Source organism: Lemur catta, chromosome 11 (assembly GCF_020740605.2).
Source record: "Lemur catta isolate mLemCat1 chromosome 11, mLemCat1.pri, whole genome shotgun sequence".
In the NCBI taxonomy this organism is placed as follows: domain Eukaryota; kingdom Metazoa; phylum Chordata; class Mammalia; order Primates; family Lemuridae; genus Lemur; species Lemur catta.
The window spans coordinates 9,393,116-9,412,269 of NC_059138.1; the positions used below are offsets into that span (position 1 = coordinate 9,393,116).

General features: G+C 35.3%; 1 protein-coding gene across 5 annotated transcripts in view; it reads left to right on the top strand.

The window, feature by feature from the left end:
• TPK1 (thiamin pyrophosphokinase 1) overlaps window positions 1–19,154 on the top strand; it is a 323,125-nt gene that overhangs the window by 232,791 nt on the left and 71,180 nt on the right. For all 5 annotated transcript variants that reach the window (XM_045564370.1, XM_045564369.1, XM_045564368.1 and 2 more), the window contains one exon: window positions 3,845–3,956. In XM_045564370.1, the coding sequence (XP_045420326.1) occupies window positions 3,845–3,956 (112 nt within the window). The remainder of the gene's footprint in view (window positions 1–3,844; window positions 3,957–19,154) is intronic.

Below are 19,154 nucleotides of genomic sequence, written 5' to 3' on the forward strand. Positions count from 1 at the left end.
TTCTTTCTTTGCTGTGTAGAACTGCCTTTGACTTCAAAGAGTTATCTTAGTTCAGAACAGAGGACAGAACGGGAACCTGTGCAATGATTCATGAGAGAAGATGGAAGTAAATGATTAGTTCCTGTGCCTCTAGTCTCCAGTAATGGCATAAATCCTTAGGGAAGTTCTTTAATGTCAGGCTGTATGCCTGCCTCTGTCAAATCACATATAGGCTAGCATATATTATGAATTAAGACATCTGGGGAATGAACAAAAATTCCTTTATACAGTTGTTCATTTTTTAAAGATGTCACATAGACTTGAAGATATAGGAGAAAAGCATCATACTGCTCTCCTTTAGCCATAAAAGCTACATTTGCATATTTATAAACACAAAGACCATGCACATATGGCTAAAGACCTTTTTGAAACAAGAGAAAAGTTATTAATTGACTGTAGTCGAAGTTAGACCTATCTGTAACTTCTCAAGTCCACAAACTAGTTTATTCCCAGATTGAAAATTTTAAGGTCTGTTGATTCTTAAAATAATGAGGAAGGCGATGAATATATATAGCAAGCTTACTACTATGTCATTTAAATCAGTGGATTTTATAACAGCCATCCTCTCCCTTGAATAATAAAACTTAACATGTATATGAGCTTGTTTCCTTGGTGTTATATAAGTTGAAGACTCTTCTCTTAGGATGTTAATGTCACAAGTTGAAAAACAATGCCTTCTTTCCCTCATTATTCTTTACTGAAGTTACCTGTAGCACCCAACATACTAATGGATCCAACTGGCCACTATCAAACCATTAAGCAGGTCACAAACAGAGTGGAGACAGTTGTCAATTAAGAGATGGTAATTAGCTGAAACACATTAGAAATAAGACAACCCAATAAGATATGTATCCCTCGTTGATAGGTAATGAAGAAGTCACACTCTAACAACAGATCTCACTGTCAGAAACACTGTTACCAAAGACAGAGATACAGGGGGTCTGGGCCAGGTGTACTTTCCTACCTTTCTTCTTTTTCTGTTGCTCCCTTGTGCGCAATGCTCTCTTCCACTCAGTGCCTGGGAGGTTACAGGTTACCTGCAACTCCTCTGATAATGCTGTGTTTTCCAAGAGTACGGCCCTTAAACGGGAAAGTGGTCAGGATCTGCCTACGTGAAAAGTCATCACCAACGCCTCTTCCCTCTCTGCCAAAGCCAATGTAATTCTAAGGAAATGAGAATTTCTACAACACCCCCTCTCATCAACTCCTTTTTATTATAAAGGGGGTTTTGTTACCTTTTCCAGAATTTGTTAGAGTTTGCTGCTCGGCATCTAGGGATGATCGTGTATATTATATTTAGTATCTCTATCTTCAGAAAGAATGATTTCTATACTGGAAAATGGTAGGAAGAAACAAAACTCAAATTTGTGTGGCAAGCTATTCAAGGTAAATCAGCTTAGGGGAAATTCTATCTAAAGAAATAAAGGCAGCTCATGCCCTAAACATAACAAAGAAATAAAGGCAGCTCATGCCCTAAACATAACAAAAACGGTTTTAGGAGGGGGAAGAATAGGTTGTCATGGCTGCTGGGAACCAGTCCACGTTTCTCTCTATGTGGCACCTTTTACGTAGGATACATCCCACTCCTCCTAGTCCCCTTCGAAGGACAAGAAACTGAAAGGTGGTTGTGAGACATTTTAAAAATTAATGGACTTTATTTTTGAGAGTAGTTTTAGGTTTACGGAAAACTAAACAACTTACACAGTGGTCCCTTATTCCCCCCCTCCCCTGTTTGTGGTTCACCCATTATCTTACAGTATTGTGGTCCATCTATTACAAGTGATGAATCAGTATTAAGACATTATTATTAACTAAAGACCATAATTGACATGAGGGTTCACTCTTTGATTTATACATTCTTTGGGCTTTGACAAGTGGGCAGTGTCACGTGTTCATCATTACAGTGTAACACAGGATCGTTTCACTGCCCTAAAAATCCCCTGGGTTCCACCCGTTCATCCCCACCTGCCTGGCCCCATAGGTGAATGTCATGACACCTCTTGGGCAGTGCCCATAGCCTTTGTTTGTGCACATGCGCCCTCGGCCTGCAAACCTTCTCCCTTCACTGAGTTGATGCCTGTTCATCCTCCACTTCCCAGCTCAAGCTTCGCTCTTCAGGGAACCCCTTGCGTACCCTCTGCCCCCATGTCCCGTACCTGATGAGGTCTCTAATCTATAGCCTATCTTACTTATCCGTCTTCACCTTCCAAGATGCCCTTATCACACTTTTTATGTGTACAGTTGTGTGAATAACTTCTGTTTCTGACACTATCATGGAGGTTCATGAATGAGTCAATTATGGCTGGATGAAGAAAGGGGCTATTTCAAATATTCCTCAGTCCTATTTCTGCTGCTTAGGAGTCTCATCCACATCTACAGCGTGTTATGTTTTCAGTCCACCCATGCTGCTCTGTGCAGACCCAGTCCACTGCTTGGCGTGTATCTACACATGGTGCCTATCTTCTGTCCCAGTGATGGACACCAAGTTCAAAATATATTTTATATTTTCCTTAAAAATCCCTTTGTGTTTGATTATATTTAGCTCCTTTTAATTGAACTCATGACCTTCTGATTGAATGTCCAAGTAGAAATATAAAACACATTCTATGAATATGTGTATGAATTATATAGGTTGGAAGGATCTCAACGAGCCTGTGTTAAATTTCAAGGACTGAAATGTTGTAATCTAGAGAATTGTTTTCCTAATAAAAGCAACTCTTTGAAGACAAAGTGAGCCTACTCCTACTTTGAGGCCTTATGTATAGCAGAATAAAGCTCTCAGAAGTCTACAATGTAGAGTACAAAAGATGTAGTTAGAATAAAAGTAAAGTGATTACAAAAGGAGAACTAAATGCCTTTTTTTTGGTAACATATCATTTATGAAGTATACCTAAGAGACTGTTTCACTAAAGCATATCTTCTAGAATTTATTTCTTCAGAGTTATATGAAGCATGAAAAATACCTTTCTTAATCTGTAATTGAATATATGCATAATTTGGCATTTTCCCATAAGGACTTGAGGTATTTTTCTATAAAGACTATATATCCTAAGAATAGTAAATAGATAAAATAGAAATGGAAGATCATTAGTTTAGGGAAGAAGAGGAGTATCCAAGTATTCTATTTAAAAAAACAAACATTGTTACCTTGATTGAGCATCCCACAAACTGAAAAATTGAAAACGTAAATTATATCAGTTTCATAATCAGAATGGAAGAAGCTTGCTAGTTCCTCATAGAAGACACTGTGTGTCCTGGGAAAGGGGCTTCTTGCTGAGCATGTCCCGTAGTAGAAATGGATTTGGGAAACAGGTTAACTGCTGATAGGATTGATGTTGAATTCTGAAATTTAGAAAGCCAATTCTCAGATAAGCAGAGATTATACTTAGGAAACAATGTTATATCTACATATGAACAAGTGTTTGATAAAGACCGTAGAATTCTGTATCATATAATCTATATCTTTAGCATGTAGGATCAATTTGGTCATTGAAATTGGTGGTTACAGGTAGGAATCTTTGTTGTCTTTGTGGTCCTGTGTTAATCAATCTCCTCAAGCTTGGATTTTTCTCATGTAAAACTAAGAATTAACAATAACCTACCTTGTAAAATTATTGTCAGGGTTAAGTCAGGTGCAAGTTCCTAGGAGTATCCAGCACATAATACATAATTTTTTTTGTTAGGATTAAGTATGGAAAACCATGTGAATGTCCTAGGATGATACCTGATGTATACTGCTAGGTCACTAATGCACATAAATGTCCCTCTTTTCCTCTTCTTAATGATCATATCTTCTCTACTCCAGGGAAAGCACAAATTGCATGTAGACACTGGAATGGAAGGTGCCTGGTGTGGCCTTCTTCCCGTTGGACAGCCTTGCAATCAGGTTACGACAACAGGCCTGAAGTGGAACCTCAGTAAGTGAAACCCTTCCATAAAGGGAGGTTTTCTTTTTTTCTTTTTACTCTGTTCATTTCACTTCTCTTATTTTTTAAAAATGTCTCTTTGGTATATACCTAGAAGTGGAATTGGCTGGGTCATATGGTAACTCTATGTATAACCTATCAGGAAATTGCCAGACAATTTTCCAAGTGCCTGAACCATTTTACATTCCCATCAGCAATGTAAGAGTATTCCAGTTTTCCAGTTTCTCCACATGCTAACTAATACTTGTTATCATCTAGTTTTTCTTTGTTTGTTTGTTTGTTTTGCTTATAGCCAGCGTAGAGGGTATAAAGGTGGTATTTCATTACATTTTGATTTGCATTTCCCTAATGACTAATGATATCAAGCATTTTTTCTTGTGCTTAAGGAACATTTATATATCTTCCTTGCAAAAAATGTCTATTCAGATCTTTTGCCCATATTTTAATTGGGTTATCCTCTTTTTATGTTCAGTTGTAAGAGTCCTTCATATAGTCTAGATACAAGTCCTTTATCATCTATGTGACTTGCAAATATTTTCTTTCTTATATTTTCATTTTCTAAAATTTAACTAAGTTAATTAATTTAGATGAAGTCCATTTTTTTCTTTTATGCATTGTGCTCTTCGTGTCATATCTAAGAATTCTTTGCCCCACCCTCTTTATGATTTTTGTATAATGGAAAGACCTACTTTGCTTTTCTAGAGAAGTAGCAATTCTAACTAAAGTAGCAAGTTCTTTTCATAGCCAGATCTCTGAGATATCATAAGCTTAGCTGCTCCTAATAACTTTTAGAATGTCTTACAGTACTTATGAACTATGTTAGGTCCTAGTAATACTAAAACTGTCTGATTTGAAAAGAACGAAAAGGAAGGTGTTCTGTTCATGAAATAAATGCTGACTCCAAAAGAAACCAGCAGGCATTGTGAAAGTGAATCAACTCTGATATTTCTAAGAATGGCAATAATTTAATCAAAGAGCTCTGACTGACTATCAAAGGGATCACCCCCTGATTGACCAATACCTCTAAGGTTGTACAAGTAAAATACGGAACCATGTCATGTTTTCCAACATGTAAAACTATTAGGTTTCCACATGGAAATAAATCTTTTCCCAAGAAATAAATATTTTTAAATGAAAATATTTTTTTAAAAGACTTTTTCTAAAGTCTTTCCTAATTGCAGAAACAATTAGGAAAAACTAGAGATATTTTGCAACCAATGTCTAGAGAGCTCATCAGAATTTGAAAGGATGGTGAGAACAGACATCCTCTGGTGCACAGAAATACGTGACAGGCTTTGAAGCTGTTTAGCCGAAACTGACACGTGTTCCCTTTAGAAGCTTTTTTGGAAAATGTTCCAGCCTAAAACAACTGTTTTACTTTTTAGAGTTCTCATTATTTTCATGGACCCAATCTAGACAGTGGTGAACTTCTCCTAGATCTAGTAATGACCACACTTCTTAGGGCTGGCACCAAGACAGGAGCACTGAGCAAAGTAACGTGGAGGGTTGGCAGTAGGGGCAGTCGCCCCGGTTTCCCTTATCTTACAGTGATGGGAAGGAGCCATAAGATCAGACATGATTCTTCTGGGCTCTTTAGAATGTCCTTTGATCTCCTATTTCCCACAGTAATATGCACATCCTAATTCTGTATGAAAGGTTTTCTCCAGCCAGGAGGCCTTTGGCATGATAAAGGTAGAGCGCTTAACCTTCCTACCTGTGATAACTTTTTGATCCTGCTGGAATACAATATACTATGACTTATTTATATAACTACAGATTGCTGTGACCTTTGAAATAATTATTTTTTTCTCTATATTTATCAAAATAAATAAGGAGCAAGTTCATGGAATACAGAAAGCAAAAGAGTGTTGTGTGTGGTAAAGGTCTTCTAGTGGATGGGCAATGTTGTTTCATTAAAAAATAATAAAAATAAATGTGAATGATACCATGTTCACTTGAAGAGAAGTGAGGAGATTTCATTCACAGAGAGGATCCTTTCTTTATTCAGTGCTATTATCTGCAAAAGCAGAGCCCTGAGGTCGGTGATGTTTTGTCAGCTGTGGCCACAGGTCTCAGGACAAAGGTAGCCTTGGAGAAGGAGGAAGGATATGCAGTAGCTTAGTCAGTACCTACTCACTTCTTGGGTCAATGAGAGTAACCAAGTCCTCTGAGGAAACATGTGACAGTCCCCCTCAGGTGACCTCCTGGCTTGATTCACAATCTACACCCACTCTAAGATGTGATGCCAGAAGTTCCAAAAGTAGTCTGGCTTATCTGTTCTCCATTTGCAATACACACATCACATTCTAACTTTAAAAATAAAGTATGAATGATACCCCTGTAACCGTCACCCAGAAGTGAAACTTTTCAAATACTATTGAAGCTACCTTCATTTATTTACAGTGTTTTATTTCATAGTAATATGCTATGAACATTCTTTGACTTGTGTCTTGCATAAGAGTTCCTGACATATACACTTGGCAGTAAAATAGCCGTGTCATAGATAATTGCATCTTCCCTTTACAAGATATGCCACATCGCTCTGCACAGTGGTGATTCCAATGTGCACTCAGCCCGGGAGTGCTCCACATCCTCCCCAATTTTCGGTACTGTCAGTCTTAATCATTTTTGCCCAATGAGTGTAAATGATATTTCTTTGTGGTCTCTGCTGGTGAGGGTAAGCATCTTTTGCAGTTATTAGCCATGCTAGTTTCTTCTTCTGTGGACTGCTACTTTCTTTTGCCCATTTTTCCACTGGGCTATTAATTCTTAGAAGTTCTTCAGACTCTTTTTCCTGGCTATAGTTTGCCTTTTCAATGTATTTATGGTATTTTTATATGAATAGGTTATTGAGTTAAATGTAGTCAAAATGTATCACATTTGTAATTTTTGTGTCTTAAATCATCTTTCTATTGTGTATGGTCATAAAAATATTCTCATTTCAGTTTTAAATTTCATTTTTATGTCTTTTCTTTTACCTGAAATTGATTTTTGTATATGATATGAGATAGAGATCCATTTGATCCATCTTTTTTCATAACCAATTGCCCTGGCATCATTTATTATCCTTTCCTCAGTGATTTGCAACATGCCACAAGTTTTCATATACATGGGTATGTTTCTTGGATCTCTGTTCTGTTCCCTTGGCTTATGTACTTTTCCTGTCCTGAAGCCATACTTCTTTAATTACCTTAGCTTTATATTATATGAAATGTGGTAAGTTCAGTCCTCTAAAATTGTTCTTCACAATCGTCATGGCTATTCCTGGCTTTTTGCTCTTCATAAATTTTGAAAATAACTCTACAAATGGCTCACTCACAATTGCATCATAATTTTCACTGGAATTACATATAATTTGTAGATTAATTTGGGGAGAATAGAACAATTGGGAAAGAAAATGTCTACGTGAAATTAAGTCTTCTCATCCATAAATTTAGTTTATCTCTATATTTACTTAGAAGTTTTTTTCTTTATTTTTTTTATTTTTTTTATTTTTTGAGACAGAGTCTCGCTCTGTTGGCCGGGCTAGAGTGAGTGCCGTGGCGTCAGCCTAGCTCACAGCAACCTCAAACTCCTGGGCTAAAGCGATCCTACTGCCTCAGCCTCCCGAGTAGCTGGGACTACAGGCATGCGCCACCATGCCCGGCTAATTTTTTCTATGTATATTTTTAGTTGGCCAGATAATTTGTTTCTATTTTTAGTAGAGACGGGGTCTCGCTCTTGCTCAGGCTGGTCTCAAACTCCTGAGCTCAAACGATCCACCCGCCTCAGCCTCCCAGAGTGCTAGGATTACAGGCGTGAGCCACCACGCCGGGCCAGAACTTTTTATTCCTTTCAATAATTTTAAGATTTTCTCCATAAACAACATCCTGTGCATCTTTTATAAGATTTATTTCTAGAAACACTGTATTTTATGTTCCTAGTATAAGTTATACCTTTTTAAAAATTGTATTTTCTGAGTTCATTGATGGTATATAGACATGCAATGGAATTTAGTATATTATATTAATATATTGCTGAACATTTTTATTTCTAAAAATGTGACTATGGAGTTACTTGTTATTCATATTTCTGTCAATAATCAAATTTTCTTTCTGCTTCTGTCTAAAATAAATAGAATTATTTTCAGTTACGACTGACTGAAACAATAGCTTTAAAAAAGCCTGTTTTGTTTGTTTCCTTGTGTAACAAAGTACACAGGTAAGCAGTTAATAGGGCAAGGTTTCTATGATTTTCTCAGCCTTTGCCTCCAGGCATACAATGTGTAGTAATCAAATCAGGGTAGCTGAGGTATTCATCACCTTAAACATTTGTCATTTCTTTGTTTAAGGAACATTTCGGCTCCATTCTTTTAGTTATTTTAATGTATACAATACCTTGTTATTGACTCTAGTCACCCTGTTGTGCTATCAAATAATAGAACTCATTCATTCTATCTCACTGTGTTTTTGCACCCATTAACCATTCCCACTTTATTCCCTCCTGCTTGGTACCCTTCCCAGGCCCTAGTAACCATCAATCTACTCTCCATCTCCATGTTATCAATTGTTTTAATTTTTAGCTCCCAATATGAGTGAGAACATGCAAAATTTGTGTTTCTGTGCTTGGCTTATTTCACTTAACATAAGGTTCTCCAATTCCATCCATGTTGTTGCAAATGGCAGGATTTCATTCTTTGTTGTGTGTGAATAATATTCCATTGTGTATATGTACCACATGTTGTTTATCCATTCATCTGTTGACAGACACTTAGGTTGATTCCTGATCTTGGCTATTGTGAATAGTACTCCAGTAAACATACGAGTGAAGGTATCTTTTCAACATATTGATTTCCTTTCTTTTGGATATATACCTAGCAGTGTGACTGCTGGGTCATATGGTAGTTCTATTTTTAGTTTTTTGAGGAAACTCGATACTGTTTACTGTTCTCCATATTGGTTGTACTAATTTACATTCCCACCAACAGTGTACAACGGTTCCCCTTTCTGCACATCCTCGCCAGCATTCATTATTATCTGTCTTTGGATAAAATCCGTTTTAACTGGGATGAGATAATAGCTCATTGTAGTTTTGATTTGCATTTCTCTGATGACTAATAATGTTGAGCATTTTTTCATATACCTGTTGGCCATTTGTATGTCTTTGAGGAATGTCTGTTCAGATCTTTTGCCCATTTTCCAAAATCAGATTATTTGATTTTTTTTCTTATTGAGTTGTTTGAGCTCCATTTGTATTCTAGTTATTAAATCCTTTGTCATATGAATAGTTTGCAAATATTTTCTCCCATTCTTCGGGTTCTCTTCACTTTGCTGATTGTTTCCTTTGCTGTACAGAAGCTTTAGCCTGATGTGATCCGGTTTGTCCATTTTTGCTTAGGTTGCCTGTGCTTCTGGAGTATTACTCAGGAAGTTCTTGCCCAGACTAATGTCCTGGAGCATTTCCCCAGTGTTTCCTTTTAGTAGTTTTGTATTTTCAGGTCTTAGATGTAAGTCTTTAATCCATTTTGATTTGATTTTAGTATATGGTGAGAGATAGGGGTCTAGTTTCATTCTTCTGCATATGGATAAAAATTTATTTTTAACTTTCAGCTATACTCTTAAGGATTTTTGTTTCTGTTGAAATATCTACAGTCAATCAAATTAATTTTTATTTGTTTATAATCTGTCTTTGACACTATTCTCTAGCCCTTATGTTTTTCTTTGATATTCTACAGTTTCACTACAGTATGCTTTAGGGTAATCTTTCTTTTGTTCTAGTTACTTTTCATTCGATTTATTTTTAAAAATATTTAAGCAGATTTTTAAAATAATAGAAATTGAGATGAATTATGTAATCTATTGAATTGTACAACATTGTACCATGATTTAATTGGTAGGTTTTTTTCTTACTTAGAAATTTTAAAATTGGTATTAATACATGTTATAATAAGTGGTATCTTATATTTGGTGGAATAGAGTATCTGTTTAACTGATCATTCTAGTTTCTTTGTCTTTTGTGGTCTAATTCTGCTATTTTTCAATATTGCTTTTATTTCTTTTATTCTCATGAGAGTATATATTTGGTTATCTTTTCCTGTTTCAGGTTTTTTCTGTGGAAATACTTAGAAGCTTAGGTTGAGTGTGTCCTTATTAACTAGATTCTAAGTTGCTTCTGCTACTACCCTGAGATATAAACCACTCAGGAACACTGTACTGTCTAGGTATAAGGTTTCCCTAAAGACATTTCTGGTACAAATTCAAACCAGAAGGGATTGAGGTGTCTTTTTGGTTTTGCCTCTATCAAAGCCCAGGCCAACATAGAGAAGTTTCTTTATTCTGAACCTTTTCTAGCAGACCAATTATTTCCTAGTTGCTGTGGTCTGAATGTTTGTGTCCTCTAAAATCTGCATGTTGAAATCTAATTACCAATGTGATGGTATCAGAAACCAGAAACTATACGAGATTATTAGGCCATCAGCTCTCATGAATGGGCTTAGTGCCCTCTTAAAAGAGGCCTGAGGGAGACCTTGCCCCTTCTATATGAGGACTCAGTGAGAAGGCACCGTCTTTGAACCAGGGAATGGGCCCTCACCAGTCACTGAATCTGTCAGTGCCTTAATCATGTCATTTCCAACTTCCAGACCTGTGAGAAATGAATTTCTGTTGTTTGTAAGGTACCTAGTTTATGGTAGTTTATTGTATCAGCCATAACAGACTAAGACACAAGTCTATCCTTCTATTCAAGATGTAGCCCTGAATTTATATAGAAACTTCATTCCCAGCTCTCATCTTATAGAAACCCAATATCTTGATTCTTGATCCACATTTATCTGAAAGGAAGGCATCTTAGTTAAAGAAACAAGCAGCATTCTCTGTGGTTGTCCTATTTTATAGCTCCTTCTTCATTTTTTGACCACTGAATAATTTACTTTCTTGTGAGATTAACATGCTATTATAGTTAGAGGACATTTGTGATATTTTATGCATTATGCCTAGGAGTCTGGTATCAGGAGAATTTCAGGATATTTAGGCTACTTTATTGCCAGAATGGAAACCTTCAATGGCTTAATGAGTAGGACAATTGTGGCAACAGGGAACCCACTGAGGTGGAGGGGAAGCTAACAGCAAAGGCTTGGCAAGATTTTTTAAAAGCCACAATTACATTTTGAACTGACACTACTCAAACTTTGACTTATGGAAATATAAATAGAATCTGTTATTGTAAATATCCCAAGATTCATATTTTCAACTTTGGGAAATCTGAATTCCAGACTGATACTTATTTTTGAAGTTCCAAATAAAGCCACTGCAAATTTTATTCATTAACCCTAGAACCTTGCCCCTTTTCTTATCTCTTTTAGAGTCCAACACACTGGCTTCTGCCACTTAGGGCTTCCTCCTCTCCACCCTCTTGACACTTTATTCATCAATGTTCCATGCTCTAGATATTTCTAGAACAAAGATACTTTAAGAATTTACTGAAACTACTACAGTCTTTCAAAATCTCATCTCTACTGGAAGATGGCTACTTACTCTTATCTATAAATTTATGTTAATGGGTATTAATAACTCAAAGTTGGAGCTCCTTTCTAGATAATCCTGGTGAATTTAGCTAGGATGTCTTCAGGTTGATATTCCAAGTAACATATACACAACTGAGATTTTTATTTTTATGCAGAATCTTAGACACAATTTTGTAATGTATAGACTCAGTGTATCATAAGTTGCACTTATACTCTATCTCTAGGTTTATAACAGTTCCAGAAGTTTTTGACTTTTCACAAAGTATCAGAACAATAATCAGAATTGTACTATAACATTCCTATGGTATTTTAAATTTTATATTTTTAAAGTCCTTTAAATCTTATTATAGGTCTATGTGACAGGTTGGACTGGCTCTATTTTTCAGATAAAGAAACAGTAGTTCAAAGCTGTAATTAGTAATTGGCCCAAATTTACATAATCATGGATTAATGCAGTGGAAATTTGAAATTAAGTTTTAATACTATTTATCCTTGTTTCTAATTAGCAAATGAAAGACTTTCCATATAAAATAAGTTGATGTTAAGAAATTCACTGAAATGAATTTGGAATACAGAAGACAGGAAAAAGGTAACTGTAGATCGGAAAGCAAAGGCAATACAAAAGAGGAAAGTAATAGGTAGGAAATGGAAAGTAATTGCAAGAAAAATAAAGTTCTGAGGAATAGAACTTTTAACTTTTCTATACTTTTGCCTATGAAAAATAATAAATGAAGTTGTGTTCCGTTTGCCCAGGCCTCTTACTTATAACACTCATATTGAGATCCAAATTACATATTCATTGTTCCTTCTTTTGTGTTTTTTCAAGGAAATATAGAAATAAATAACAGAAGGAAATAATTTCTTAGCATTGACTAAAAGAAACTCAACTCTCTTAACCTAAGCGAAAGAGTTTTAAAAGAAATAAAACGAGAAAACAGTTTGAAAAGATTTTTCATCTCTATGAAAAAAAAAAACTGTAATAAGTGTACATAGGTACCATGGTTTTCTGCAGGAGTTCTCTATGAAAATTTTTAAGTGCCAACCTAACAAGGGAACAGTTCATGCATCTATAAAATTACACTTGCTAATAATGCATTTTCTGTGAAAAATGCTCTTTATTCTCTCTCCATTATAACTCACAAAATCAGAAACAAAACATAGTTGCCGTTCCACAGGTATAGCTAGCTATTCCCATGTAGGTTGTAACCTCCTGTGAGCTAGTGCCACTAATATGTGAGATGTTTCATATTTTTAGATGTCTTTGTTATTATTTTAATTATTGATTTTCCAGTCCAGTGTTTAAAAAAGACACTCTGAAACTGTGACATCAGTATTTCCTGCCTGATTCAAGGACAATGTCTTTCGTATCCTAAGTCTTCTATAATTAATGACTCACCGAATTGAAGATATTGTTAAAATTTTTATAAAATAAATGCCTTAGAGATCAAAGCTGATAAAAAAAGGTAGCATTTTTTTTTCACCTGTTTTCCCCAAGAAAGATGTTAACTGAAGTTTTACACCCCCAAAACCATTTTCTCGGGTTAACAAGTTGGTGAAATGATTGCATTTCCTCACATCTAAGATGCCATTGATTGTAAGATGCATTATTATTTTATGTACACTAAGAAAAATACCGATTATAATTGTGGAGATATAGGGGAAATGTACACATTAGAACTGATGGAATTTGGTAAATCAAATAGCATAGAAACTTAATTATCAAACCATATGCATAGACATCCCACTCTTTAATGTGTCATAAAAACATGTAAAGTTCTTTAAAATGGGCAAAAAGATTCCTGGATGTCTTTCAATGAATTGTTAGGCCTGTTCTAGAGGACCTTTTCAGGGTTATCTGATTCTATAATACATTTATCTTTTCATTGTTTTTAATTATATTGCAACTCGGTAGTTAGAAGTTAACTGGTTAAGGGTTGGTCATAGTATAAATGGTTCTTATTCACATAAGTCAAATGAATTTTTGTTCTGTGAAAACGCAGTGGATTAGAACCATATCAAACCAGCCAGTTTCCCATTCATTAGCACACTCATTTCATCACTCCTGATTGTATATGGGTGTCTGTCCTTCGTAGTCTCCTTGAACCAGTTTTTTACTTACTGGTTTTCTCATTCACTAATGACTTGGATAAAATATTTGATGTACTTATTATATATTTTAAGAGTCATTATTTTACCTTTTTTCTTTGATCTTTAACAAACAAATTGCAATTACCTATGATATTTTAAGGATCACAGGTGTTGCAGTCTTTTAAAAAATGCATATTGTGTTATTGCAAAATACCATTTAACTTCTGGTTGTCTGAAGTAGGTCAGAGGCAGTCCTGGGAACAAAGGTCTGATGATGTCACTTCCATATTTGTATACTGGGAAAAGGCCTCACAAAGAGCTATGCCATGCTCTCTGTGTATAAAAAGGCCATGGCCATGACGTTGAGCCAAGTTAAGCAAAAGGAATTGGACCAATATGGCAAGAGTTGATTCTAGTACTAGTAAACTAAGCGAGAAGAAAATGACAGCTGTTTTTTAAAACAGTTTTATTGAAATATAATCCTCATACCATTCAGTTCACTCATGTAATGTGTACAATTCAATTGCATTCATTATATTAACAGATACGCACCATGATCACCAATAAAATTTAGAACACATTCATCACCTCAAAAAGAAATCATATGCTCTTTAGCTATCACCCTCCCATCCACCAATCCCACTCTCTCATGCCCTTCTCCTCCAGCCCTAAGCAACCACTTCTCTACTTTCTATCTCTATAGATTCTCCTATTCTAGGCTTCCACATGAATGGAATTGTATAAGATATGGATTTTTATGACTGAATTCTTTTACTTAACATAACTTTTTAAGGTTCATTGATGTTATAGAAATTTATCAATATTTCATTACTTTTTATGGCTGAATAATATTCCATTATATGATTGTGCCACATTTTATCTTGTTTCTACCTTTGACCTATTACAAGTAATGCTGCTATAAACATTCCTGTACAGGTTTCTCTGTAGATAGGTTTTCATTTCTTTTGGGTAAATAGTATTAATAAATACCTAGGAGTTGCTGGGTCATATTGCAACTTTATGTTTAATTGTTGAAGAATTTCTAGACTGTTTTCCAAAGGGACTGCACCATTTTATATTCCTACCGGCAGTGTAAGGGGTTTCCAATTTTGCCATGTCCTTGTTAGCACTTAGTTTTATATGACTTTTTGATTTTAGCCATTCTTATATGTATGGAGTGGTATCTCATCATGGTTTTGATTTAAATTTCCCTGATAACTAATGATGTGGAGCATCTTTTCAGATGCTTATTGGCCATTTGTATACATTCCATGGAGATCCTTTGGACATTTTTTAAATGGGTTCTCTTTTTGTGTTGTAAGAGTTCTTTATATATTCATATATTCTTGTATATAAGATACAAGTCCCTTATCAGATACATGATTTGCAAATATTTGATCCCATTTTGTGGGCTTTCTTTTTGCTTTCTTAGTGGTGTTCTTTGAAGCAAAAGAGTTTTAAATTTTGATAAAGTCTAATTTATATATTTTTTTCTTTTGTTGCTTGTGCTTTTTGTCAGAAAGATTTACCCCTATATTTTCTTCTAAAATTTATAGTTTTTGCTCTTACATTTAGGTTCTTGATCCATTGTTAATTATTTTTACATATGGTAGAAGATAATGGTCCAGAATTAGTTTGTTGATTTCTACAAATAAATCAGCTGGGATTCTAACTGAGATTGTGTTGATTCAGTACATGATTTTGGGGAGTACAGCCATCTTAACAATGTTAAATCTTCCAATCCATGAATATGGGATGTTTTTCATTTATTTAGATCTTCTTTAATTTATTTCCATGTTTTGTTTTTTTCATAGTATAAGTTTTGTACATTTTTGTTAAATTTTTTTTAAGTATTGTATTATTTTTGATGCTATTGTGAATGGAATTGTTTTCTTAATTTCATTTTTGGATTGTTAATTATAAGTGTATAGAAATACAACTGACATTTGTATTAATTGATCTTGTGTCCCCCAACCTTGCTGAGCTCATGTATTAGGTCAATAAATATGAAATGTCCTATTTTGAATCAAAAGTTTATTATATCTCAAACAAGAAGCAGTGCAGTTAATCAAACTTAGTATTTAAGGAAATCAAACATTCTATACTTAATAACCTAATATTAGCACTAATGGATTTTTAGCAGATTTCTTAGGATTTTTTCTATATATAAGATCGTGTTTTCTGCAAACAGAGGTAGTTTTCTTTCTTCTTTCCAAACCTGAATGCCTTTTATTTATTTATTTTTTTTTTGCCAAATTGTCCTGGCTAGATCCTCCAGTACAATAATGAATAGAAGTGGTGACAGTGTACGGCTTTGTCTTGCTCCTGACCTTACGGGGAGCATCCGGTCTTTCACCCTAAGTATGATGTTAGCTGATAGGTTTTTAATGGATGTCCTCTGTCAGATTCAGGAAGTTCTATTCCTAGTTTGTTGAGTGTTTTTATCATAAAAGGGTGTTGGATTTTGTCAAACACTCTTTCTGCATATATTGGGATCAACATGTGATTTTTTTTGTTATTGTTCTATTGGTATGATGTGTTACACTAACTGCATTTCAGGTGTTAAACCAAACTTGCCTCCCTAGGATAAATCTCACTTGGTCACAATGTATAATTCTTTTTATATGTTGCTGGATTTGATTTCCTAGTATTTTTTTGAGGATTTTTGCATCCACATTCCCAATAGATACTGTAGTTTTCTTCTTTTGTGATGCCTTTGTCTGGTTTTAGTATCAGGATAATACTGATACCTACTCTTAATTAAAGTCTAGGCATGAGGAGGGAAACTTTGGGGAAGTCAGCCAAGGCAGAAAAAACAAAGTACAAGTAAAGTAAATCTAGCAGGGAAGAGGCAGATTTGAGAGGACATAGCATAGAGGGAATTCTGGTTGCAGTACAGGAAATTTTGATGTTTGACAATAAATTTAAATATATACATAAAGATAAGCAAACTTACAATGGGTGATATTTGATAGGTAGATCAGAAATATAACACTATTTGTTAAAATTTTCATGATTTCAGTTTTCAGGTATATTAGTTTTCTATTGCTGCTGTCACAAATTGCCACAAATGTAGTGGCCTAAAACAACACAAATTTATTATTTTACAGTCTGGAGGTCAAAGTCAAAAATGGGTCTCAGACTAAAATCCAGGTGTCAGCAGAGCTTAATTCCTTCTGGAGCCTGGAATTTCTAGCCTCTAACGGCTGCCCACATGTCTTAGCTCCAGACCGCTGCCTCCGTCTGCAAGGCTGGCAGCAGAGCATCCTGGAATCTCTCTCCCTTTCTCTCTGACTCTGCCTCCATTGCCACATTTTTCCCTCTGACTCGGACTCTTCTGCTTCCCTCTTTTATGGAACTTGTGACTACACTGGGACCACCCAGATAATCTAGGATAATCCCTTCCTGAGATTTTTAACTTAAATCAGTCCTGTAAAGTCCCTCTTAACCATGTAAGCAACATATTAACAGGTTCTAGGGATTACAATGAGGACACTTTCAGTGGGCATTACTCAGCTTACCAAATCAGGTCTATAACTAATGAACTTAGTAATTTTCTAAAATGATACTTCTCGAACACGATAATTATATCACTGAATCTTTAAAATTACTTAGAAAATTGATGTATGAAGACTGTTTATGTTCTTTTTGAGAAACTGAATGTCACTGTTGTCATTCCTCTTTGCGTCAGGTAACTTGTGGTAAAGCTTCAAGACAAAACAAAAACAAAACCAATAGTGTGGGCACCATTTATTTGGTGCCCATAACAGAGAGCGAGGGTTATCTGGTTTCTGTTCTCTGAGGGTCGTAGTATATTTAGCCAAGTTCACGTTCTGATGTTTGGGAACCACGGAGGAAGGCAGATGATTTGCTTAGGCAGAGCTAATGCTCCATTCAGCTATGAGTTGTAATGAGTCTCTTCTTAGACATTTGTGTTTTCTATCCTTTTCTTCTCTAAAAGAGAAGAAGCCTTTTAAGTTGTACTTACATGAGAGACTAATACTTGCTACCCATATCAGGCTGCAATTTCATGTGTGATTAAGATGGTAAAAAAACAGAAAGCTGAAAGTTTAATTCGTACTTCTTGCTTTTATAGCCACATATTATTAGACTCTGAGGACTCCACAGGTCCTTGCATATCAATCTAGTATTCATTAATGACTTCACTGAGCACACGTACACTATTAAACCTCTGGAGTACCGCTTACACTGCTACTGCTCTTATTCCCACCCCTTCCTCACATGCGTATACTTGTACTCTAATATAATTCAAGTGTGGGTTTTCTTATTATGTACATGTGATAGATTTGGTCAGTAGGAGGTTATAAACCACAAAACTGCCACTTTTGATGAGCTCTGAACATTAGCATTGAGAAATAATTGCACAAATTAACAACCATGGGAAACTCTAGGACCCAGCTTTTATGAAGAGGGCAAAGTTTGGGGAGGTGCAGGATTGATAAGCAGTAGATACTATTTCCCTGGAGAGTAAAACACAATGGAAAACAAGATTACTTTTTAGATTATGTCATTCTGAAGGATTTTCTAGTATTCTATTTGTAAGCAAATAATACATTTTCAGGCATATAAGACTAATGACACACAGCCTACTACAAACTTAAGATTAAATATATATTTCATTAACGCAGCTCCAATTCCATTTTCTATGTTGTAGGATTTGAACTAGACATGAATGATTTTTCTTCCCCCTAAGTCCTTGCCCTTTCATGATTCTGCTGAGAGTACAAGGAACCAACAATAATTTACTTTATGCCATCGTCATCCTGTTTTGTTTTTAGAAAACTCCCAACAACCTGACAACACACATTTGTTATGGTTGATTCTGGGCATTTAAATATGAAAACAATTAATATGCATTTGTAGAGAATATGACAAGTGGGGATTTGTGTGCAGACCAATTTTTCATTGACCTGCGGTCAGGAACATTATTATAACTCAAGTTTGCCTCCCAAGTTGTTTAAGTGAGTTGATTTCCCAGTATTTATGTGGGCAGGTTGACTGATGAGAATGACTTCAGTGTAAGCTTAAGAGTCCTTTTCTATTGACCCTCCTCCAGGTTTCATTTTTGTGCTGATTCAGATGTGAGCTCTGTGCATTCAACCGTCCAGTTAATATACTGGGACAAGAAAGCAGTAACTTTTGGTGATTACATGAATTGTAGAGAAAGAATCCAAGGATACAGAGGAATATAAACTTTTACTGTGGGAACGGCATACTGGGTATAATTTTCTACTGTGTCCAAATAATCACACTTTGTATTTTGAGTAACTTTTTCATGTATGCCCTACCTATTATCTTTTCTCTACACATTCTCAATCGGGTATAATATCAACATTTTTAATAAGGTAGAGTACTATTGACCCCATTTTATACAAGAGAAAACTGAAACACAAGATGCTAAATGAATTGTCCAGGTTTATATCTTGTAAGCTAGTCTGCTACGCACATAAAATGGATTCATCGCTGGTCATTTACATATCCATTTTTAAAAGCTTTGGGTGTGATGGTGGTGAAATAGCCTATCTCAAATGAAAGTGGGATTTTCCCTAAAACTGGGCAGGATCACAGACAAAGGAGAT